The sequence below is a fragment of the Brienomyrus brachyistius genome, chromosome 11, assembly GCF_023856365.1.
Source record: "Brienomyrus brachyistius isolate T26 chromosome 11, BBRACH_0.4, whole genome shotgun sequence".
NCBI lineage: Eukaryota > Metazoa > Chordata > Actinopteri > Osteoglossiformes > Mormyridae > Brienomyrus > Brienomyrus brachyistius.
The window spans coordinates 10,839,114-10,862,400 of NC_064543.1; the positions used below are offsets into that span (position 1 = coordinate 10,839,114).

Below are 23,287 nucleotides of genomic sequence, written 5' to 3' on the forward strand. Positions count from 1 at the left end.
CCCCCTGCGAGTGCTTTATCTAGGCCTACTCCAAGCCCTCACCAATCAAACATGCTTTTCACGGCTGCCCATTCACACTTCAAAGGTCCAGGACTGCTAACAATCTCCACCATGATGTCATTTTGAAACTCCAGCGACCAAACACAGGCAGGCGATGTTCCCCCAGCACCATTAAGTGGCTTGAAACCTGAAACGGGCATTAGCCATGGGGATTTTAAGGCAGGGGGTGGCCATTTGGGAGGCTGGAAAGAATCTGAGCCTGGCCCCCCACTTTCAAATAGCAATGATTTACACTACAGCCATGAAGGTTTAATATGAATGAAACGGCAAAGAACATAACTTTAATTTTTCTGTTTAAGCACTTTAGCTGTTGCATTGACTCCTTTTGCTCCTCAGGTCTTCAGAGTTCTCCTTGGGTCCTCCAGAGCTGATGGTGCTTCGGCAGGGCATTAGCTTTCGACAGGTCCCTGAGTGATTGCAACTGTTGGTCATGTTCTAAGAAGATCAGTTGGCCGGTACTTTGCCCATCAGCTCTGAAATAACATTGGGAAGTTAAAATATTGTGTCTAAAATCTTGAATTATACGCATGCCTTCATCTGGCTGGTTTCTCTGCATGACTCCAACTCTTGTCACCATTTCTGCTGCTCCCATTGTTGTGGGGACATGACCTCCAGGCCGCACGGTGACAGCAGTAATTTGCACTGGGAATTTTGTCACTGGTATGTGACCGCAGTGTCTCTGCATGCTATCCAGAAGGTGTGTTTGGTCACGGGGCTTCAGGGCTGAGATACTGAAAACGCACCCACTGACACAAATGCAGAGAGGGAGCGAGCAACAGAGCTGGCAACCCTCTCAACATAGGCCAAGGCAGGAACATGGGGTCCTGCAATGTCAACCCAATTTATTCAGGTCTCGGAGCAGGTTTGATATGCGCTAATCTCTGCCAAAAATCCCTCTGTGGTTCTGCGCCAGCAAACCAGATTGAGCTCATTTAGTCAATCTCCCTCTTGTTGGATTGGATGATTTCTATGTGTATGTTTCAGTAATATTGCTGGACACCTTGTCACAGATGTATTTTGCCCTGGTTGGTACAGGTGCTGTAGGTTGTTTTTTGCCTTGCTAAGGTAGCTGTTCGTCAGACTGAGCAGCAGTGGTGTGATGTAACTGCTTTGTTTCAGCCTGTAATGCCCCTCATTAGCATAACCATAACAGCCAGGAAAACGGAGATCTGAGAGGCTGTCGCACTCCATTAAGGAGCTGTTACCTCATCCTCGGGTGATTTGTGTGTAAAACCTCACCTCTGTAAACTCAGCCCCTGTTTCCATGAGAATGGCCTTCCTCTAAGGGGGCCCTGGTCTCAGACGGATGGCCTCGCTCGACAGTGGGGGAGAGAATTGCCTTTGAGCCGGCACCCCCATAAAGCCGGCCTTGTCCGCTCTCCGATGTGCATAAAAAACAGGCCCATTGTACAGCGGGGCTGCTCTCTGGGCCGCTGGCGGTCTGTGCCACGCAGTGTCGTTTTCAAGCGCTCCGAGGTGCCCACATGTTCAATGTTTCCTTTCTTCTGCCCATGAGCATGACCTGATACTGTGTTTTGTCTTCCGATCTCAGGCATACGAGTGGGCGCTAGAGGGCATGCGTCACCTCGCCGCCATCAGCATGGAGGACTGCAGCGTGCCCGAGAAGTGCGGCTCAGTCATCCGCTGCCTGGAGAGCTACCGGCGCAATCACCCAGACATCCCCGATAACCGATTTCAGGAGATGAAGGAGCTGGCTGGGGAACTGAAGAGTGACAAGGGACTCAAGCAGTGGAAGTTCGCCTGGTCCAAGTGTCAGGAGACCAAGCAGATGTTTGAGAAAAAACTGGAGAGGGCGCTTCGGACCAGGCGGTCATCGCCCGCGGACAGTGAGAAGGCCGACGTTGAGGTTGCCACACCCCAGGATAACTTGGAGAGCTTCTCCCCCCAGCCAATCCAGAAGCGCAGTGGGAGCCTGTCCTCCTGCCGGAGGGGCCTCATTGGTAGTTGGGCTAAGGAGAAGCTCGGTATACAGTCAGTGGCCAGGGACGTCAAGGATGGTGACAACAAGTGCACCATTGCCCATCTGGCGGGCCTGGAGTACTGCAGCCCAGGGACACCCCCTAACTCCCATCGGCTCTCCCGCAGCACCTCCTCAGAGGCGCCCTCGCCTCTCCAGGGGTTGCCGTCCTCCTACAACCCTGGGTTCACTTCTGTGGAGCCCGGCCGCCGGGTGCTGAGAAAGACCCAGAGCTTCGACGCAGCGGGTGTCGCAGATTTGCCGCGGTACCCCACCTGCCAGCGCACGCTGAGTGAACCTGCCCGTCGCGGAAACACGGGCGTCTTCATCAAGGGCCTGGAGGTCAGTAGCACAGAGGTGGCAGACCGCTCACTCAGCTCCCACCTGCCCTCCCACAGCTGGTCCCCCATGGACCCCCTGAGGAACAGCACACCGGAGCCCACAGCTAAGGGCAGGTACGTATCCGCCGAGCAGAGTCAGTAAGCGTCTGCATCCGTCTGCATCTCTCCCATGTCCTGTGGCCTCAGCATCTTGGCATGCAGGCTGCCTGTACCCCTAGCAAAACATCACCAAGAAGTCACTGTCCTTGCCTCGGCTAAAACACACTTCTTTACTGTCCTGATTTTCTAGTCTTGAACAGCCAGTTATGCTTCTGAACCACATTATGTGTCTAAGCACTAAAACAGCAAATTAGATGCAGTCTTTAAATGCAGTGCCCCCACCCCCCTCCAATAGCACTAATGGCTTAAGCAGCCCTGCCACCTTTCAGCTGCGACCCCCAATAGAGAATAAGCACTTTTCCTGATTGGAAATCCATCCTCAGCCCCTGAAATGCTTTTACACTTTATAACTTTGGGCTCTGTTTTTGTAGCAGGCGCCATCCAACACGAACTGGAGTGCAGAATTTCAGCCGTTTTTTTTGGGTGGGCAGCTTTGTGAATCCGACAGCCAAGGCAGCCTGTGGCTCCAGGGGTATCAGGCTGCATGGAGGATTTTCGCTCATTGCCAAAAATCACATTTTCCTTATAAAAGGGAGTCAGCCGCATGTTTTCCCCCCGTTCTAATAAAGGGATCAGCCTTAATATATTCTGCCACATTGACTGGCCCAAGGACATCCCACTCCGGCAGCAGAGCGGGGATGTGTGTGAACTCGCAGGCCAGGCAGTCAGCTAGTCTGTCTAGTAAGACCTCACAAATGACAGTGGAAACAATAGCACTCTTACCTGTTTTTGTTTCAGTGACTGTTAGTTGGAAGGAAATATTTAATTTTTCCTGGCAGGCTCAGTGTAGATCAGAGAGAGTCACTGCTGCCTATAAGTATCCCTTATTTTTAGGTAGGTTTTTTTTATCCCAAAAATAGCCCATGAAATTAGGTGTCAGACCAGTATGAAATGGCGCGGTGACACTAGACAGGGGTGTTTAGAGGGCCGTGACCCACCATCGATGGCTTCCCTTCCCTGCCCTGACAGCAAGCTGCGGCACATCGTGGACGAGATGGTGGCGACGGAGCGCGAGTACGTGCGCTCGCTCAGCTACATCATGGAGCATTACTTCCCCGAGATGGAGCGCGCCGACCTGCCGCAGGACCTGCGGGGCAAGCGTAGCGTCATCTTCGGCAACCTGGAGAAGCTGGTGGACTTCCACAGCCAGTACTTCCTGAAGGAGCTGGAGAGCTGCTGCAACCACCCGCTGCGTGTCAGCCACTGCTTCCTCAGACATGTGAGTGTGGGGGTCCAGCTGGGGCCTGCTGGCCGCAGGGGCCAGTCCAGCTCGTGCTGAATGCCTGAGCTCCTTATCTCTGTACCATAAGTACGACAGAATGAGGCTCTGACAGTAAGGACTGTCCATTAGAAGCTATAACCTGACTGAAGTCTGAAAAGATACAAAACATCAGAAGACTAACAATCACATAGTGGTGAGGAGCCCATTTACATGTAAAGCTTTTACTTGTGAAACATTCTCGCTGTCATTCTCTAAGATGACCAGCTTCACTGATCAGGGCATGTCGGAGTATCGTTCACCTTCCAGTGAGCATCATTACCTAAAACACTCAGACAGCTGCACAAACAGTCTCAGGAATTCTGCTTCTCCGTGATCAGACTCTAGGTAGTTTACTAAGAAGGCCGGGGGGGTGGATTCGTCCATCTCATATTTCCTCTTCTCCTAGCAATGTATCTTTCATAAATACAAAAATCACTCCACAGAAAGCAAAGCCACATAAAGCACATGGTTAAACTATTTCACCGCTCTTTGGCCACGTCTGGCTCATGTTTGCGGTAACTCCAGTCTGTGAGCTTAGCCCAGAGGCTCGAGGCTGGACATTTTAATATGCATAGTCAACAAAGTCTGCCTGGGCACCAAGTGAAGAATAGATTCCTCTAATTAGTCTGGAGCCCAACAGTCAACCTTTCATAGAAGCCTGCAGGGATTGATAACTGTGCTCTGAGGGATGGGTTCTTGGCTCCTGAAAATATCCCCAAAATACTGTATGTTGTCTGTGTGGAATACATCAAACCCATGTTCTGCCATACAAAAGTCATTCTAAGTAAAAGGGAAAATGACTGTATGGAAAATGAGTTTATTCCGCGACGGTCCTGGAATGTGGGCAAAGCGCGTGACTGACTGGCTCGTAATGTGTGTGTGTGTTTTTATTTTTATTGATCCCAGCAAGACCAGTTTGGGCTGTACGCCTTATACAGCAAAAACAAGCCCAAGTCAGATGCACTGCTGGCCAGCCACGGGAACACTTTCTTCAGGGTGAGCCTTGCGTCCACATGGATACCTTCGCAGAGACTTCTGCTGGGGGGGAGAGGCAGAGACTTCTGCTGGGGGGGGAGAGTTCTGCACAGACTCCAGTAAAGCATAGTTCCATGGGTGGTCTTGTACCTGTAATGTTTTGACAGATGTGTGATTATATGGCAGCTTTAGTCTTTTTCTGTTGAGAATTTCACTCATTATCCTTCATGGGGAAAAAAGCTGCGTGACCATCTTTGAAGTGTCTGCATGTGTGAGAGCTTTACACCTTATGCATGACCCCCCCCCTGCAAACCATGTGTGTTCTGACCACAGAACAAGCAGCTGGAACTCGAAGATAAGATGGATTTGGCCTCATACCTGCTGAAGCCCATCCAGCGCATGAGCAAGTACGCCCTGCTGCTCAAGGACCTCATCAAGGAAGTGAGCGAGGTGCAGGAGCAGGAGCTGGCTTACCTGCAGGCCGCCGCCGAGATGGTCAAGTTCCAGCTGCGTCACGGCAACGACCTGCTGGCGATGGACGCCATCCGAGACTGCGATGTGAGTGTCCATGTCTGGGCAGCTGCTCAGTACGCACCAGAAGGGCCAGTCATGAGAGTTCATTCAAGTTGGTGTGAAGGCAACGTGGAAGGGCAGAGCCCTGGTTAGGACCATCGATCTGCTGGTCTGGAGTCCTGAGGGACCTTCTTGGTTTCCTCTTAGGTCAACCTGAAGGAGCAGGGGCAGCTGATGCGGCAGGACGAGTTCACAGTCTTGTACGGCAGGAAGAAGTGCCAGAGACACGTCTTCCTGTTTGAGGACCTCGTGCTCTTCAGCAAGCCCAAGCGCATCGATGGCGGACTGGACGTTTACATCTACAAGCACTCCTTTAAGGTGCCACCCCGCCTGCGAGGGGATGTTAAAATGATGCCGTTCAATTAAATTTAAAGGCAGGTGTTGCCATTAAACTTGGCCTGGCAGGTATAGTTCCTGTGGGGTTGGTCAGTTCATTACCTCTTGACTGGTGCACTGTGTATGTGTGTGTGTGTGTGTGTGTGTGTGTGTGTGTGTGTGTGTGTGTGTGTGTGTGTGTGTGTGTGTGTGTTCCAAGAACCAGTGAAGTTCCAGATCTGGGTCAATGAGAAAGGCATAGCATTAGAAACAATACATCTGAAGTTTGTGTTAGCATGCCCCCCCTCCTCCCCCAGACCGCCGACGTGGGGATGACAGAGACCTCTGGGGACAGCGGACTGCGGTTTGAGATCTGGTTCAGGAGACGGACCTCCAAAAACCAAGCATACATCCTCCAGGCAAGCGTGCCCGAGATCAAGCAAGCGTGGACGTCCAGCATTGCCAGGATCCTCTGGCAGCAAGCCACGCGGAACAAAGGTGATGTCCCTGTTAGAGAGAGCGGCCGCTTGCGCTTTAGTATTGTATACATATAGTCAGCATGGTTATACCGGTGTCCGCCTGCAGGGGCCTGTCTGTCGACCTCCCTCATGTGTCCCGTTACTGCTGACCGCCTTTAACTGTGTCTCTAACTGTTCTGCAGAAATAAGAATGCAGGAGATGGTGTCGATGGGGGTGGGGAACAAGCCCTTCTTGGACATAAAGCCAAGTGACGCGGCAATCAACGACAGAGCCATCGACTACATCATGAAGGGCAGAGGTATTCCCAGTGCTGCAGTTGGCCTTGCGGGATTCCCGGAAGCGTGGCACTCTGACCACCTGTGTGCTCTCACCTGCCTGTTCCAGGAGCCAGGACCAGGGCCTCCATAGCGGTCTCCCTCTTCGACCACTCCAACCCCTTCAAGCAAGCGCAAGTTAATGCGACTGCAGGTGGGAGCCCGACCTCAGGGGGCCCCTCGTCCTCATCCCTGCTGGGGCCTCTCAACCTGCACATGTACAGCAGCCAGGCCCTGATGTCGGGCGAGCGGCCCTTCATCCTGGAGGAAGACGAGCAGGAGCACGAGACCAGCAGCCAGCCCTCCATGAGTACGTCCCCCGCCAGCCGTCCCAGGCCCTTTGCCCTCCTGCACAGGGGGTTTGCCCCTCTGACTTGTGACACGTTTCCCTCTGCATTCCATCCGCAGCCACAGAGAGCTCGGAGTCGTCCTGTCCCTGCCTGTCAGGCAGCGGCTCCAGTAGCTCGGACAGCGGCTGCGTTTCCAGCCACCTGCCGGAGGCGCTGTCCGAGGAGCCCAACTCCCCCTGCGATTCCTCCTGCTACTCCAACGTGGCCTCCCCCGTGGAGGACAAGCCACGCTTCAACAGCCAGTATATCTCAGCGGTGAGTGTGGGCAATACGCTACGCATAGCTCCGCCCACACTGCTACCAGAAACTCCCTGGTGGGGGGGGGGGGGGGGTAAATGGCCAGCATGCCGACACAAACCAGCACCCCAGGCTGTTCACTCTACAGACTCTTAAACCAAGACTCCCAGTGACTCCATTCCCCGCTTTTTCCCTCCATCTTCACCTAACAGCCCAGTAACAGCTGCCTCTCTCTCCACTTACAGAAGGCAGGCCAGGTCATAAACCCATCCACCCTAGTGTGAGTGTGGTAAGTGAGCACCCCTCCCCAGCTGAAGCTCCACCTACTCGCCACCTAACCTGCTTTTCCTTCCCATTGACCCTTCTGTAGGCAGGCTGGGGGATGTGCACCCAGCCATGCTCATGTTGTATTGTTTTGTTTTTCAGGTCTGATGAAGCTCCTCTCATCAAGAAGCCAGTTTCGCCTTGAGGAGACCGGAGTATTTATAGCTCTCTGTGCCAGAGCACCTCATCTCAGACACTGAATGAGCTTTAGTAAAGCACTGATAAGTCTCAGATATAGCCTTTAATTAAAGTGTTTTTTTTTCTTTTCCTTCCCAAACATGTTCAGTTATGTTTGTGTTATAGTGAAAACTGTAAATAATTATATTGTAATAGTTTACAATGCAGTTAAACTGTCTTTTGACCACTTTGCTGTAGACTGCAATTAACAGCAAAAGTATACATGTACCTTCATGTAAAAAGGTATTTCCAAAGGGTACATGCATACTCTGGTTTAAAAAGCAATGTGCTTTCTTTTTTAAAAAGACAATTTTTCTACGACCTGGTCTTCCACACACCTCTTTTCGTTGTTGTTGAACTGACTCGGGGTCAGGCCTTGTTGTATCACTGTGACTCACACTGTGGTTGCACAGGTCACTCTCTGAGTTTGGAAGCACTTCCATCTCAGAATAGTTCAGGGCTTCTGGTCCATCAGCTCAGGAGGTTCATAGCCTTGCTAAGTTGTTCCCCTGAGCAGAGTGTGCGCCTGGCCAAGACGTCCGAACAGGCCTGCGCGGGAGCGAAGAGGCAACAGCTCAGTGCGGCTGAAGGATGGCGTTTAAACACGCAAAAGTCTATATTGTAAATATTTTGCGCCAATGGTGCTCTGCCATTCTACTTATAGATAACTTTGTACATGTATGTATTAACCAGCAAGACAGGGAATCACTTGTGCCATTCTTACCGTGTTCAAGAAGAAAAATCTTAATCCTCCGAAGTTCACACGTATTTAATAAAAATGGAGTTCGTTTCTTTGAGTCCAGTGTTGTGTGTGTCTGATATAGAATTTATGTGCTCTGTACTGCATCCTGCCTGTTGTGTGTGTGTGTGTGTGTGTGTGTGTGTGTGTGTGTGTGTGTGTGTGTGTGTGTGTGTGTGTGTGTGTGTGTGTGTGTGTGTGTGTGTGACCTGGTCTTGCACCCAGTGACAGCATCCAGGCTCATTCAGCAAAAAGACGGCTTGATCATCGCATCAGCACTAGGCTTCATGCATGAGTCCTCTGGGTGTGCAGGGAGTGTGAAGGCCCTGTTGCCCGGCGTGTGACGGTGCCGACTGCCACAGCTTTCGTACCAGAGTGAAACGGGGACTTTTGTCTGCCGAGGAAGCAGCGTCACCGTACAGCTCTCCATTCCAGCAGGCACTTAATACACTGGCTGTAATGCTTAGCCGAGGGTAAAGTGACCTTGCAACAGCGATAAGAAACATGTGATTTAGCATCGGACATAATAATGACCTTGGAAGGTACAGAGTCTACTGCTACAGGACCCTTCAGAGAAGTTGATGTTTTTACAGTTGGCTCATCTGGTGTTTTGGGTATTAATGCCAATTAAAAAATAACTTGTAAGACTACATGGGAGCAGAACTGTGAACTCTTGTGTGGGATGTGTGGAAGCACGCACTGACGGACTGACTGACTTTATAACCGAAATCTATAAATATCGTAACTACACGTATTGAGAAATAACGTTGCTTATGCAATTCCAGAAGTCAAAATTTTGAGTTTCATTGTACTTTCCCAGCCAACATTTAACGTTGGCCCAACGTTGGTAGAACATCGGACATAACGTCGGCCCAACATCATTAGCAGACGTTGGCCGGACGTGCATCTGCACATCGGGTTTACGTCAACTCAACGTCTACGACGGAGGGCTGGACATACGGACTGACTGACTTTATAACCGAGATCTATAAATATCGTAACTACATATATTGAGAAATAACGTTGCTTATGAAATTCCGGAAGTCAATATTTTGAGTTTCATTGTACTTTGCCAGCTAACATTTAACGTTGGCCCAACGTTGGTAGAACGTCGGACATAACGTCGCCCCAACGTCATTAGCAGACGTTGGCCGGACGTGCATCTAGGAAGGAAGGAAGGAAGGACCGACGGACCGTCCGTCCGTCCGTCTGTCTCTAAATCTCAAAAATATGGAAAAGACTGAAATATACAACTTTAATGAGATGAATGAGCTGCACTCCGCAGTAGCCCAATGGCTCGCCAGTTCCAGCTGCTCTCTAAGGAATGTCATCTCAGTATTATCATATTAACTAAAGGGGGCGCCACCCGCTCACGTTTTTTGCCATGGAAACGGTCTCCCCTCCTTGCCAAATTCCTGCTTGTTATGGATTTCACAGGCGGGGAGTAGACGTGACCTTCCGAAAGGTCACAGGCTGTAGCTGTGGGAAGTATTGTCTTTGAGCTTGACTTTGAATATGGTATAGATGGTTTTTACATGGAAACGCTACTAACTTCCTGAGCAACACGAGTTTGTCCTCAGTGAAGCAGACAAGATGGATCATTACAGCCAGGCAAGCTAAGCTGCTTCTTCCCAAAAGATCTCGATAGAGGTTTAAATAGAATGAATGAAGAGTCGTCCTGAGTCTTTATCTGCTCCCGTACTCTCAAGCATCAAGTTAGATTTTTCCATGGCGTTATGTATGTCGTATGAATCAGGCCTGGCGACCTAGAAGGGCTACTGTCAAACAGACTGTCCGCAGAGACACTATGGGGAGAGCCTGTGCAAAGGTGCCCATTTTAAAAATCAAGAAAAGACTGAGCGATGTCAGTCAGGTATGCAGCTGAATGAGGAGCCAGTAAGGAAACAGTAAGTAGCCTGAGCCTGCAGTCAGGTCCCATCTTCTTAAAATGCCTTTCTGGGTAGCTGGGGGAAATAAATTTACATGTGTGTGAATAAATACATTTTACAGCCTAGTATTTCGTTTCCTTTTACAAGGTTGCCCTCTGGTGTCCAAAAGCGGCAACTTCTACCCTGTATTACATTTAGCAGACGTGCAGATCTCAGCTTGAAACACCACCGGCTATTTCCGGGGGTTGACCACATGGAATAAATGTACTACAAAGCTTAGTAGATGAATTATCATGTGAGCAGCCAAGGATCACACAGCTGGTGATGCTACTATTGGAATGATTGAGCATTATCATAAATATAAGACTGATTTCAATGCACATTGATCTTCCTGTTAAGACCAACGGACCAGTTAAGTATAACGTGACTGTGACCCTTTATGAGTAATTAGTTGGTTGAAACAAAATCTTGGTCTGGACTTTTAATTTCTGAACCTGAACTTTCCACTTGTGAAGGTGTGTGGACAGGCTCCTGGCCCAGCGGATGGGTGCTAGAGGATTCTCCTGGGTGCTTTCTTCACTACTGACCAAAGGAGGGCTCTCTATTCCTCTCTGTTTCATGGGGGTGAGGCTCATAGGCTGTTCTAGAGCCTTTTTAGTGGGGCTTCAGCTCACCTATTTTTTATCTCAGCACCCTTAAAAGTTATTTTTTAAAAACCATTTAACAATCTGTCCAGCATTTTTCTATACATTATGCATACATCTTGCAATAGGTGAGGCTATTGGAATAGTGACTGAAATGCCTATCATCCAAACTGTCTTGGTGTCCTGGGCAGTGGTCACTCTAGCGCCCCCTTTTGGATCGGGCTGGATAATATCTTGAGGGTTGGAGAGAGCATATGGGACTTGGGTCTGGTGAGCTGAATCACAGTCCATGACAATTTGAAGGCACACATCCCCAAGGAAAACACTAAGCCTCTTGCTTCACTAAAATCATTGCAAGCAAAACTACCGTATCTCAGAGTAAGTATGATCCGATCATTTATGGGGTTTCCAAGCTACCTAAAAATAAACATTTCGAAGATTTTCTGGAAGCCGCTGCCATTGTTTGTCATGCTCCAGTGATGAAGAACATATGAAAATCTGATGATAATTATTGCGAAAATGTCAACCTGTTGAATGATAGAACTTCCCGATTTAGCTGCTTAACATCACAGAGACGTCAGAAGAGCTCAGAGACACCTCGATGTCAACAAAAGTTGGTTTTCTGGAACCATTTAAGTCCAGTAGCTGTTGAACACAGATAACTGCATTTTCACACTGAATAATTAGATGCTGTGGAATTAAAAGGGGAGTATTGCAGCTTGACATTGGTCAGGGCCTGTTTTATTTAATTTTGACATTATTACAAGTAGGAGTAGTCTGTGACAGGGAGTAAAAGACAGAATACTATACTGAAATCCTTTGTCACCAGTGTTGCAATATATTGAACTGTGAACACAGAGGACTGGAAAAATATGGAATGTCACTTATTTGGCAGTGGAAATGGATTGGCTACAGTCCTTATGTGTTTACATGCCTGTGTGCAAATATGTAGGTATGACAGCAAGAGGAATGACTAGTTTGTCCTGCCCACTGACTCTCAGCATGGTTAGCCTGAGGACCCACATTTTTCCTGGGTCATTAAGTCACAGCTGAAAGCTGAACTGAATTTATGTCACAAAAAAGTAATAGTATATGGATAAAAAAAAAAAAAGATCAGAAATTTTTTTTAAATAATTTCTTTAAGCACAACCAAAATCACATCTTTGTCACACAACCCACTTTGGTTTACGACCCCCCCAGTTAGAGAACAGTATCTTATACTCCCCCCAAAATGTAATGTACTTTGTCATAAGTAATATGGCTTTCTTGTTCTATGCCAGAAAGTACGAGTGTGCGCATGTGATTGGGCCCCTAGATGTGGGTGGAGCTTAATTTAGGATTTGTGGGCCAGACATTGAGGTCATAGGGACAGTGGGCTCCTTTCACTAAAACCATGCCTTAAGCACCCTTTCACCATAGATTTTAGATTTTTTTACAGTGGATCAAAAACCCCCAGAGATGGATGCCGTATCAAGCTGAGATGCTAGTGTCCAGTTCTGGACGGATGTCATCTGTCAGTCGCATGCATCTTGGCATCCTTTTTTAAATATGGTGCTCAAAAATCCTTTTCAAAACAGGCACAGATTATTGGAAGCTGTTTTCCTATATTTCGTTCACATTTGTTTGCGTAAGAGACCTATTTGCCATCTTGGTTTGAAATTTGTTCTTGAGCATTGTTTTTAATGTTGCAAGTGCGTGATGTCATTTTTGAATTACGCAAACACCTTTTCAAAGTGGCCTGTGTGTTTAGTTACACTCACCTACAGGGATTTGTCCAAATTAAGCTTCTTTTTCTCCTTTTGATCATGTCGGCTTTCCATCATTAACTGTCTGTAATGCAAAAAACACAGATCGGCGAGACCAAAGTCATGCTGCTCCAGCCCATGCAGCTATAAGGAGCATTGCAGCCCAGGAGAAGAAGCTTTGCATTTCAAGGAGTAGCTAAGTCTCTTTGCATTTCGGTGATCAATCGTGGTAGTCATGGATACGCCTCCTGGTAGCTAAACACGAATATATAACCTCGTAAAAGACAAAAACATGGGCTTGTGCAGTGCCAGACTTCAGCTGCAGAAACACCTTCTGTCATATATATTATATACTTGAACTGATCAGTTCCTTCTGTATTTAGACTTATTTATTTAGCAGATGCTTTTGACCAAAGCAACAAGGAGAGACGCATGATCTCCCTCAGCCAGTTAGGGATAACCGCCATCGAGGTGTCCTGCTATATCGAATTAATGGACGATGTGCAGGCATACGGAGCGGATTTCATAGCTGTCCCGATCAAGTTAGGCAGAGTTAATAACCTCCTACCAACCAATCAGAATGTAGCATCTGCTGTTTCCGTATAAATTCCCAAATAAGGTATAATTGATCTCGCTGCAAAAGCTCGTTATTACATGGATGCACAAACATACAGAGTGCAGACAAGGTAGAAGTGGAAGAGCAAGATCTGATGAATGCAGTAAGCAGGGCTCTCAAGTCTCACGCACTGACTGTGAGACACAGACTGCACCCCTAACAGATGTAATCTCTCTCCAAACGTTTGATGAAACTTGAGAGCCCCTGGGATAATTCTGCTCTATGGCAGAAAGCTGTTATAAATGATCAAATAAGTTCAGTGTATTTAATCACCCTGAAGACGGATTCAGTGAATGGTCATAGTGATTGAAGACCCGACCTAGAAATGGTAGGCCTGACGATTTCCAGGGGGGGTGCATACAATAGGTGATTTATTTATGAAAGCATATGTAGTTTAGATATATGTAAAAATTAAGCTATGAAAATGCCTTTTTGCGTGTGGCCATATCACTCATCGTTAAACATTTAACAGTTGCCTCCACCTAATTACAGCCAGCGGTGCTGCTTGTAATGGCTCTCCTAATGAACCCAAACTTCCAGCGGGAACATCTGCGGAAGTCACACTGACAGACAAACCTGTTTGTTTCCGAGGGACTCTCATTCCTGCTTCTGCATGCCTCAGCCATTCATCTCCAGAGGATGTTTTCCGAAGCGTCGTGTGGAGGCTCCCCGGTCTGGAGTTCATGGATGCAGGCTTACTCAGCGGGTGCGTGCTGATTAATCTCCATTAGACACGTAGCAACGAGTTGGCACTTAACACACGGCTCCCCCCTCGGTCTGCCCTCAGCCGCTGGGCCCTCAGCCACGCTGGACCAGACCTAATTACATGCAACCTTATGGGGCTGCCCATGAGCTGCTCTTTATCGTATCACTAACAGCAGCGGGTAAGAGGCATGGTGGACCTCTACGACAGCCAAGGAAAACCCAAGACCTTGGAAAAAGCAGACGGCCCTGCGTCTGACTCTGCCTGCTCACATCCTCGGTGTCATTGAATCATTCAATGACAGGCGACACAATCAGACTTCAGCAGACAGGAATGATTTGTACCACCTATCATACCTATTATACTCAATTATGCAATTTGACTGTGTTATTCAACTAAAGTATGAGAAAAATGTACGATCGTATATTAGAAACCGTGGCATATATTTGTTGCAAGCACTACAGGAATGACAATATACTGTAGCACGCTCAAGTGTACTTGATTTCTGCCATAGCACTGAGTGCTGCATAGACTGAGTGCTTCTGACTGGCATATCACACGCCAACTTCTTGGTTTATTTGCACGGCATTTGACAGGATGTTGAACGGCATGAACATTCAGGTGGAGCGGTTGGACTCCACTGTTACATCCCCAACCGAAAGCCGCTACGACCCACAGGAAGCGCAGTGTTTCTCTTCTGACTGGCCAGTGATGACCCATTTTCTGTGTATGCAGTGTGTAGCCAGTTCACTGTTCACTGTGTAGCCAGTTCTGTCAAACACCCACGCCCGTGGCCTGCCTTTTCTCACGTTTCCACACCCATCTCGGGCATGCCAGACCAAGGACCTGCGCGGTAGGCCTGGAAGCAGGCGAGGGGCCCCACGCACGCACCGCTGCCAGGGGCCAACACATGGTGCTGCTTATACAGGGGCCCCTCACTGGACCCCCTGAAAACACACAAGTCTTTATGGGTAATTAATTATCCCATATACAGAGGCTACCCAACCCCCTCAGCTGCTGTGGGCGACGAGTACGAGGCTAAACACGTGACCTGTCAGTTATGCTATTCATCACCCTGTTACAGCAGGCATTGAAGGCCAGTGGCAATGAAGCTGTCTCTGATAGAGATGTTTTTGATTAGGGCTTCCAAGGAGATGGTCCCAAACAAGCGTTGCCATGAACTTGTGTGTTTGGTTACAAACACAGAAGGGAAACTGCTGCTGGAGCCAGGTGCCGGAATGTTTTCTTGTGTACACTCCTGCTGCCATGGCAACAAGGGACCCACGCCGGCTTCCTGTTCCCTGCTTGGAGACAAGTGTGTGTGTGTCAGTGTGTATGCCGGTGGGCGTGTCCTTCCTGCTGCGCATGTGCTCCAGGGACAGATCCGCCGCGCCCACGAGAAACTGCGATCGTCATCTCAAATAGCATCTTCCTGCCATGTGCTCAGTGACAGGCAGGGACACACACGGGAGCCAGTGGAGGCAAACAGCCCCCCTCGTTTCCTTGGAGATGAGGCAGGTGGGGGTGGGAGGGGGAGACAGAAATATTACAGGAAGTCTCAGGAGACACAGCGGCTACTGCCTGGGGACCACTGTTTGTTCCGTGCTAGAGCCCCCTATTGGATGAGGGCCAGAAGCGCAGGGTTAGAGCACAAACAGAGTTCTGTTACTGCATGAGTTCAATCCAGAGGGTGGGGTTTGGGGGGGGGGGGGCATGAGGAAAACTCATTTTCGACACGAAAAGAGAAATAAATAAGTCGGAGAGACTCAGGTACGAGATCGCCACTGTGTCCGGCGCTTCCGTAGATGGACTGTGCATGTAGTTACAATGCTGTAGAAATATATGTATGTATATAAATGCACATTTTCATGTGTACAATAATCTACATGAGTAGATTTTTAATCTTTCAGAGGCCTGAATTAGACCCGCAGCCTCGAAGTAAGTGATTCAGAAACACATCCATGTTTTCCCTTGAATAACTTTGCTTGGTATGTATGTAATATTTCCAGTTTTGGTACAGATTCACATGTCAATACAGAGATGGGAAAGTACAGAGGAAATTCTGAAACAAGGTAATGTGGGCAAATGAGTGAAAATTATAATTATCAGCGATGAAGGACAGGGGGATATTCCACAGGGGTCCGTGCACCGAGGATGTCAGGCCCCTTATTTTGATTAAGTAAAAAAAAAATGTGTTTTTAAGAGGAATCTCTTAAGCGGACTCTCGGACGCTGTCGTTTACCCTTTTGAAACAGCTTGTGTTAAGTACATATGTACCCTGTTCTATTTTTGAAAAGCCCTAACTGTATTCACCTGTTGGAAAGCATATTCACATTTCAGAGGGGCAACAGTTGTCACACTTTACAGAAGGTGGTAGTCAGGCGACTGTGCTGCCATGGCGACCAGAGTCGGATCTGCACCGAGAACGGACACAACCTATGGGGTACTGGGAGGAAGGGCAATTCAATCCCAATTACATTTTCAAGTTCAATTGCGGCAGATCATTTGATATGTATCAACAGCACCTGTAACACATAGTGAAACAAACAAAAGTAACTCTCAAAATCTGAATAATTTAGAATTTGAGATTTTAATAAGGATAGTAATAAGATTAGCTGGAAAGTGAATTTTCAGGACGACAGAAGAGTTAAGGCAGATAGATACAATCAAAATGGCAAAACAATGGATTTCATGTGACTAAACAGTGTTACACAGCCTATACGCTTAATAGCTCTAAAATATTCATTTTATAGGCATATTTCACAGTGATTAGCGGAAGACGTTTCTGGAATCTTTTGGAGATGACAAAATATTTTAGGCAAAAAAACTACTTCAATTTCCTGCTGGCCAAATTCCTGTACAGCACAAGGTGTCTTTCTAATCAATTGAGAAATCAAACAGGGGCCGCATCCAGAAATCCCAAATGCTAATAACAAATATATATATTTATGCGATATATATATATATATATATATATATATATATATATATATATATAAAACGTTTATGACAAATAAAACACAAATCATCAAGCCCCTCTAATGTAAAGGTTTAGCTTAATACTGGGCATTTTCAGCGGCCGGGGAGGAAAAGTGAATCAAGTGTAAATGGCTTGTTGTTAGTGAATTCGTTTTTTTTTTCTTTAACATATATATCCAGAAAGGAAATGTCTGCAGCTGTCTCCATCATAAGCAGATTACCCATAATCCCCTATATACGGGCACACTGACTCTGCATGCATGGCCATGCATTAAGATCGTTCAGTAAAACCAACGGGAACGCAGCCGTAGAAGGCATGATGAAGACAGGGTGGAGGACACTCCCCCTCGTCCCATTCGTTGCAGGGCACGACACATCCGTCACGGGGTACTGGGCTGCACTTTGGGCCTAACGTCAGACTTGGTCCAGACCTGCCAGAGTCGTGTCGGGGCGGGTGGGGCGCAGACCGTCAGCCAGGACTACTGCGCCTTTTCCTTGGTCTTGACCTTCTCCTCGTAGGTGCCGGCGTTCTTGTAGGCGGCCACGTAACCGGTGTTCTCCACCAGCTCCTCGCGGCCGCCCCGGCCTTTGCCCTTGCCGGTCTCGTCGAATCGCTCCTTATGCGAGCCTGTGTACTTCGAGGTGTCTGTCAGCCGGTCCACTGCCTTGGTCTTGGTGACTTTCTGATGTGCAGGCAAAGGAAACACGCAAATGCCTGTCAATGTAGCACTTCAATGCGGACGGTCATTGGCGTGCCACACGTGACCTTGGCTGTCAACGATAGGCTGCAGGCAAGCCGGGGGGGGGGGGGGGGGTAAATGCTTTGCGTTTGCAGCCCTTCCTGAAGGGCAAGAAGCGTCAGGCCAAAAGCATTTGCTGTAACCCAAGTTGTGGCTCTCAGATTCAACAGTCATAATGAAGGTATTAATACAGCGTTTGTCAGCGCATTGGTGTTAGGCGCAAACGTCTCCTTGGCGCCAGACAGCGCGTCTTTCCAAGTTTCCTTCAGAAACCTTGGAGGCCCAGCTTTCTCTGAGTGTCAGCTGTCGTGAAACACTACTGTTACGCCATGGTGTCGCTGCGACTCAGGGCCAGACTGTCGGGAGGGCGATGTAAGGGGAGCGAACAGGCTTTGGGAGAGAGTGTACAGCCAAGCAAGTCCAAGGAAAAGCACGCCAAAGTGTTGTAATATTGCCTCAGTGTTGACTTGACAAACACTAAGCACACCTGACACCGTTTCAAATTCTGAACAATGGCATCAAGACAGACCTAAATGATTTTAAGAAAATCTAAATCACACCAACAAGAAGTGACCAATTCATGGGAGCTTGGTGCAAACTCCACTGTTATCTCCTGTTGGTGCATTATTGAGGCCCTGTCTGCCATGCCCATCTCTATAGCCATTGTGACACGTTCCCGGCATCAAAATGATGGAACTTTGCATACAAAAAATGCCATTCGGGGTGATCGGAAAGTATCCCCATGTGACAGCAGTCTTGCTCACACTGCAAACATTTATGGACGTGTATAAACAGGTGTTACGCCATTGTGGATGTGTCATTAAGATTATGAATCTGCTTGAAGGGGCAGGTGAATGGGGAGGGCTGTGTGATGAATTACACTAAAGTTCCCATCTTTAAAAGGTTAAGTTCTGGAACTGGGCCAGAGTAGGAAATTTAGGAGTCTTCGTACATTCAAACCATCATTCAAAGGATCTGGTTCCAGGGAGATTAGGAGTATTTTCTTTGTCTTCCTAACAATTAAATACCTACATAAATCACAATGCATCCCACACACAGTAATGTTACTTCATGTGTTACTGGTATTAGAAGATGGACTGGGATACTCCCAGAGTATACATATAGTGTTCCTCTGTCCTTACCGTCACACCAGCATTTGAAGGCTCCTTCCCCTCAATCAGCTTCCAGATGGACTGCAGAGCCTCTTCCTTGCTCTGACCTTTGAATCTCTTTGGCGCCAGCTCTTCCAGAGCCTTCTGAAACTCCTCGAAGGTGATTACACGAGATGTCTTCGCTCTGCCGATTAAATGAGTGCCACAAAAAAACAAGACATTTAGAGCAGGGTGGTCTGAAGGCTTCTATAATAACTCAAAGGTGTTGAGAAGCAGAGGAGCTATATCGGTTAACTCCATCCCAGGAGCTTCGATCTCAGAGTGACTTTACGGTAACTCACTTCACTTTTGAGAAGACGATGTCCACATCGGTACCGGTGACGTTCTTCCCGTCAATGACCTTGCAGTCCTTGCAGAGCTTAGCCCAGTTTTTGCCGTTCATCTCCTTCCCGACGGCTTTAGTGTCTCCATGTATTGCAAACTTCTTGAAGGAAGTTAGGAGTTCATCCATGTCTGCACCCTCAGCCATCTTGAGGTGTCCTGCAGCACAGAACAGAAGGCAAGGCATCATATGAACACGCCGTGCAGAACCATGGCAGAGCCAAATCACCTGTCATGCCTTAAATAATAATTCTGAACAGGATAAAACCAACCAAAGGGACTGTAAAGTTGACCAGATCTTATTTTGTAACATGCATCATGACAACCAGCCTCCACAAGACATCTGGAGAACTTAAGCACATCTGCTAGGAAAACTGTCATTAAATGCATTACCTTGGCAGAAGCAAAAAAGAAAAATATATATATATCCATGATTTCAGCCAATGAGTTAGGAGCTTCAAGCTTATATACACAGACAGATACGAAGGACTGGCAACAAGATATTTCAATTCTCTCTCAAGTTACCTTAAATACTAGCTTGAGTATTAATTTCATTAGTTATATGCAGCAATAAATATAATATTTATGATGACAGATATTCCAGAGCACAGAGATCCTGTTTGTATTCATAAAAGTTTGGAAATAATTTTAAAAAAGTATACAAACACCCCCTTGCAGACAGCATCTGGTTTGCCATATCATTTCTCCACTATTCTCAGAGAACTGAACCAGCAGCACTCACTCCACAAAATCCATTTTACAGCCGAGCAATCAGGATCTTGCTGGGTTTACACGTCCATTAAGCTGGATGCAAAGTGAGCGTCTGCCAGGAGCAGAAAAATCCATGAGGATGACATCTATGTCTGCAATGCATGTGAAACCCTTGCTCTGATTAGAGGAAGCTGCCAGGGGTTGATGCATTTGTTTGACTTTTAATCTTGCTTATGTTTATGTCACAGAGGAACGGGCTGCAGAGAGTGCTGGAGGGGGGGGGGGGGGTGGCGTCACGAAAGCCGCCACACTGTAGGCCTGCGAGACATGACCTCATCCCTCCTGCTCCCCACACCTATGCTGAAAGTAATGGTGATGCAATCCCCTGCCTTGTATCCATAGCAACCTTCCTCCTGCGGTACCAGAAGACCCTGTGGTTGTTTACAACGCAGATTCGCATTTCTCGTGCTTAAGAAAGCATGCAAATACTGTTCTTCAAGATTATTATCATTCTGAGAATGAATTACTATAAAAATGAGAGGTTTGATGTGTTTGCTGTGTACTGAGTGTATTTAGAATGCTGGTTGAGTAAGTGAGGGTGGATCCAGTCTTGTTTTCATTTGCAGGTCAGTTCGAAAGCTCCACCCCAGATTGCTCTGTGCTACACAAAGGGTGGGGCTGATATGAGTTCAGCACTCTGTCTGGGCTCCCTGGGGTCAACAGACCCGCCTCCAAAGCCAGTAGAATAAAGTTGTCATTGTGAATGAAAATGGCCACTACAAAGGGTTTACTTATCCTGAAACATCCTCCAGTGTGTAACTGTCAGCACTGCCATGCAGACCTAATTTGTTTACAGTGACTTCAAGGGTGGTGATAGTGATTGTTATAAAGAGCCCCCCCCCCCCCCCCCCCCCCCCCAGTGTCTGAATGAGGAATACATTTTCCTCACAGTGCTGCAACAAAGAAGCAACATTCAGATACACTCCAGTTCCGGACCCAATGCCAGTCTCCCAATTCTGATCAGCAGGGGGCGCAGCAGTTAGGAAGCCAGATAGATTATTTTTCTCCCCTGGAAACTGAGTAAAATCTGTAAGTGAATGTGCGTAATAGCGTCTGTTAAGCAGGCACATTATGTAATGTAAACAATAAAATAGCTGAGCTGTTTGCATTAGCAGGTGTGGCCTACAGCTGGCAGATATGCGCCCTTTGCGTACAGAAGCAAGAGCAGCGAACCTCTGCAGAGCTTCACAGCCTGGGGATCTGTCCTCAGTATGCAGAAACACTGTACGCAGCACGCAGAAATCAGCGACCTCTCTGTGGGTTGTATGGAAATAACCACCAGCTGCAGGAATTTCGGAGATCCTGCTTAGCTTAAGGAGCACTTTATACGCTCAGCATCATTCGGCTAATCGCTAAATATACACTGAAAGCGCTGCAGCTCTGCGTCACTAGATCGATGGCGACAAGTTAATAATAACAAGCACTATAAATAGCTATCACTGCTATTATGTCCTGACACCTATAGCACATTTGCAGAAGTGGGTTTTCACCTGAACAGTCCTGATAAAACTCCTTCTTTAAGGAGAATTTGGCGGTAACTGATTGCAGCCGCTACATGCAGCGGCACCAGGAAAATCGCAATACAGATTTAAAGGGTAATTTTCATTGTTTCCTTTTCTTAGCGTATTTGCTGTCATTATATGGAATGGACACGCACAGGCGCGCCACACCTGCGTGCGTAACGCTGCGGCTGCGCGGCGATCAGGCAGCCGGCGCTGCAGGCTTTGGGTCCGGAGTGACGTAGCCGAGCAGCAGCTGCTGCTAGTCCGCTCACATAAAGCCAGTATTTATTTACGATCTACAATTATCTCACTATTCCATTATTAAAACTAAATGATAAAATGCGCATATTTTAATGCATGGTTACAAATGTAATGGCAAACAATGAGAATAGCTTACGCAAAAATCATCAATCGCTACAATTAACATAATGGTGGAATTGCTCATTCGTACAATTTCAGCCCGTTAGACTTTCCTCGACATGCTACATTTTAAAATCATGCTTATTAGTAGGCAATACATAATTCTAGTTTTTATGTCTCTGAACAGCAAACCGATTACCACCAAAAATGAAAATCAAGATTTAATACTATGAATGCACATATGTATACATACAGACATTACCTCACTGCACAGGAAGCAGTCAATACTAATACCTACACACATGCATGAATAATCCAGTGATATTGACATCAAACAGCAAAGCCCCTTAACAATCAGCCTGTGCAGAAATTCAGACCAGGAACACGCAGTTTGCGTTTGCACCTGGCAGCCACGCAACATAACACCATTAATTGCGCAGTTTAGAGCATGCATCAGACCGGAGGTGCATCCCCACGCGGGAGAATTCATGCAGAAACGCTACACAGCACAGACCTAACGGCAGTGCAGGAAAGACAGCGACAGCCTGGGTACGGAGTCCCGTCCAGTCCCAGCTTTGGCAGCCCAGACACTGGGCAGAGGGGATGAACCTCGGTCTCAAGGACAGAAGACGGAGACAGAGCCCCACCCCTCATGGCCCCCCTTACCTCTGCGAGCTGTTGCTGCGTATCCCTGCTGCACTGTGCTGCGCTACACTCCGGTGCGCCTTGCCCACCCGCCGCCTGCCAGCCACTCCCGCGCGCTCCGCTGCTGAAATGCGCTTTAAAGGCGGACGCCTTGTTATCCCCTGTTTATCCCTGTATCCATGGAGACATCCTGTTGAACATCAAGGGAGGGCAATAAAAAAAAGGAGGGGGGTGGGAGAAGAGAAAAAAAAAAAAACTCTCTGCAACCAAGTGACCGAGGTCAATTCTTCAGGCAGGGCTGCAATGGCCTCTCTCATGAAATGAAAATAAGGGAATGCAAGCAGGGTGCCCATGGATTCAGGTCCACGCATTGTTCATGTGACCTTAATGACAGTTAAGGGACGCAAGGGCGTACACAGGCACCCCTCTCCCAGTGTGGTGGGGAACTGGAGACCAAATGCTGGGCGGCACGATAACTGGACCGGGGATATATTTGGAAGGTGTGGAGTTTCGGCCTGGTACCAGTTTTGGCAGGCGTGCCTTCAGCTGGCGGTCGGCATCTTCTCACACGGGGAGGAGTCGCCATGGCAGCTGGATTGATGCTACTGGTCCTGCGGCAATAATCGCTAGTTGATGAAGCAGGATAACGTCGCCTCGCCATCCTTCACCATGTTCGATGATCTATGTCCTTGTTAACTCCCTTTGTTTGGTTCATTTTTAAACGCTTTGGTGAATCACCCAGCCTTGCTCTCGATTATGTACACAAGTAATATCCAGGTAAAAATAGGTATGTACTTCACTTGCGCAAGGTTATAAGGCCCCACCAGAGATTTTTTGCTTTGCAAGTATTTTGTGAGTTTTTTTGCTTGGGCACTCAGTATTTGCCACAGTATATTATTAGTGGAAGAGCAAGCTAA

At 47.7% G+C, this 23,287-nt stretch overlaps 2 protein-coding genes across 7 annotated transcripts in view; one reads left to right on the forward strand and one right to left on the reverse strand.

The window, feature by feature from the left end:
- Nucleotides 1–8,341, forward strand: part of plekhg4 (pleckstrin homology domain containing, family G (with RhoGef domain) member 4) — a 64,486-nt gene extending 56,145 nt beyond the window's left edge. For 3 of the 5 annotated variants that reach the window (XM_049031542.1, XM_049031539.1, XM_049031538.1), the window contains 11 exons: nucleotides 1,613–2,493; nucleotides 3,508–3,757; nucleotides 4,706–4,795; nucleotides 5,108–5,332; nucleotides 5,495–5,665; nucleotides 5,980–6,160; nucleotides 6,324–6,440; nucleotides 6,527–6,766; nucleotides 6,865–7,061; nucleotides 7,256–7,332; nucleotides 7,470–8,341. In XM_049031542.1, the coding sequence (XP_048887499.1) occupies nucleotides 1,613–2,493; nucleotides 3,508–3,757; nucleotides 4,706–4,795; nucleotides 5,108–5,332; nucleotides 5,495–5,665; nucleotides 5,980–6,160; nucleotides 6,324–6,440; nucleotides 6,527–6,766; nucleotides 6,865–7,061; nucleotides 7,256–7,327 (2,424 nt within the window). In that variant the 3' untranslated portion in view covers nucleotides 7,328–7,332; nucleotides 7,470–8,341. The remainder of the gene's footprint in view (nucleotides 1–1,612; nucleotides 2,494–3,507; nucleotides 3,758–4,705; nucleotides 4,796–5,107; nucleotides 5,333–5,494; nucleotides 5,666–5,979; nucleotides 6,161–6,323; nucleotides 6,441–6,526; nucleotides 6,767–6,864; nucleotides 7,062–7,255; nucleotides 7,333–7,469) is intronic. The other 2 variants (XM_049031540.1, XM_049031541.1) reach the window with 2 other exon arrangements.
- Nucleotides 8,342–16,451: 8,110 nt separating this feature from the next.
- tppp3 (tubulin polymerization-promoting protein family member 3) lies at nucleotides 16,452–22,550 on the reverse strand. Of its 2 annotated transcripts, XM_049031509.1 has the most exons (5): nucleotides 22,392–22,494; nucleotides 22,240–22,315; nucleotides 19,053–19,251; nucleotides 18,742–18,895; nucleotides 16,452–17,542 (listed from the first exon to the last, which is right to left on the reverse strand). In XM_049031509.1, the coding sequence occupies exons 3-5, from the start codon at nucleotides 19,238–19,240 to the stop codon at nucleotides 17,339–17,341; spliced, it is 546 nt and encodes a 181-aa protein (XP_048887466.1). In that variant the 5' UTR covers nucleotides 19,241–19,251; nucleotides 22,240–22,315; nucleotides 22,392–22,494; the 3' UTR covers nucleotides 16,452–17,338. The 2 variants fall into 2 exon arrangements, with proteins under 2 accessions (XP_048887466.1, XP_048887465.1); XM_049031508.1 differs by lacking the exon at nucleotides 22,240–22,315 and having other exon boundaries at nucleotides 22,392–22,550.
- Between the last annotated feature and the right edge of the window lie 737 nt (nucleotides 22,551–23,287).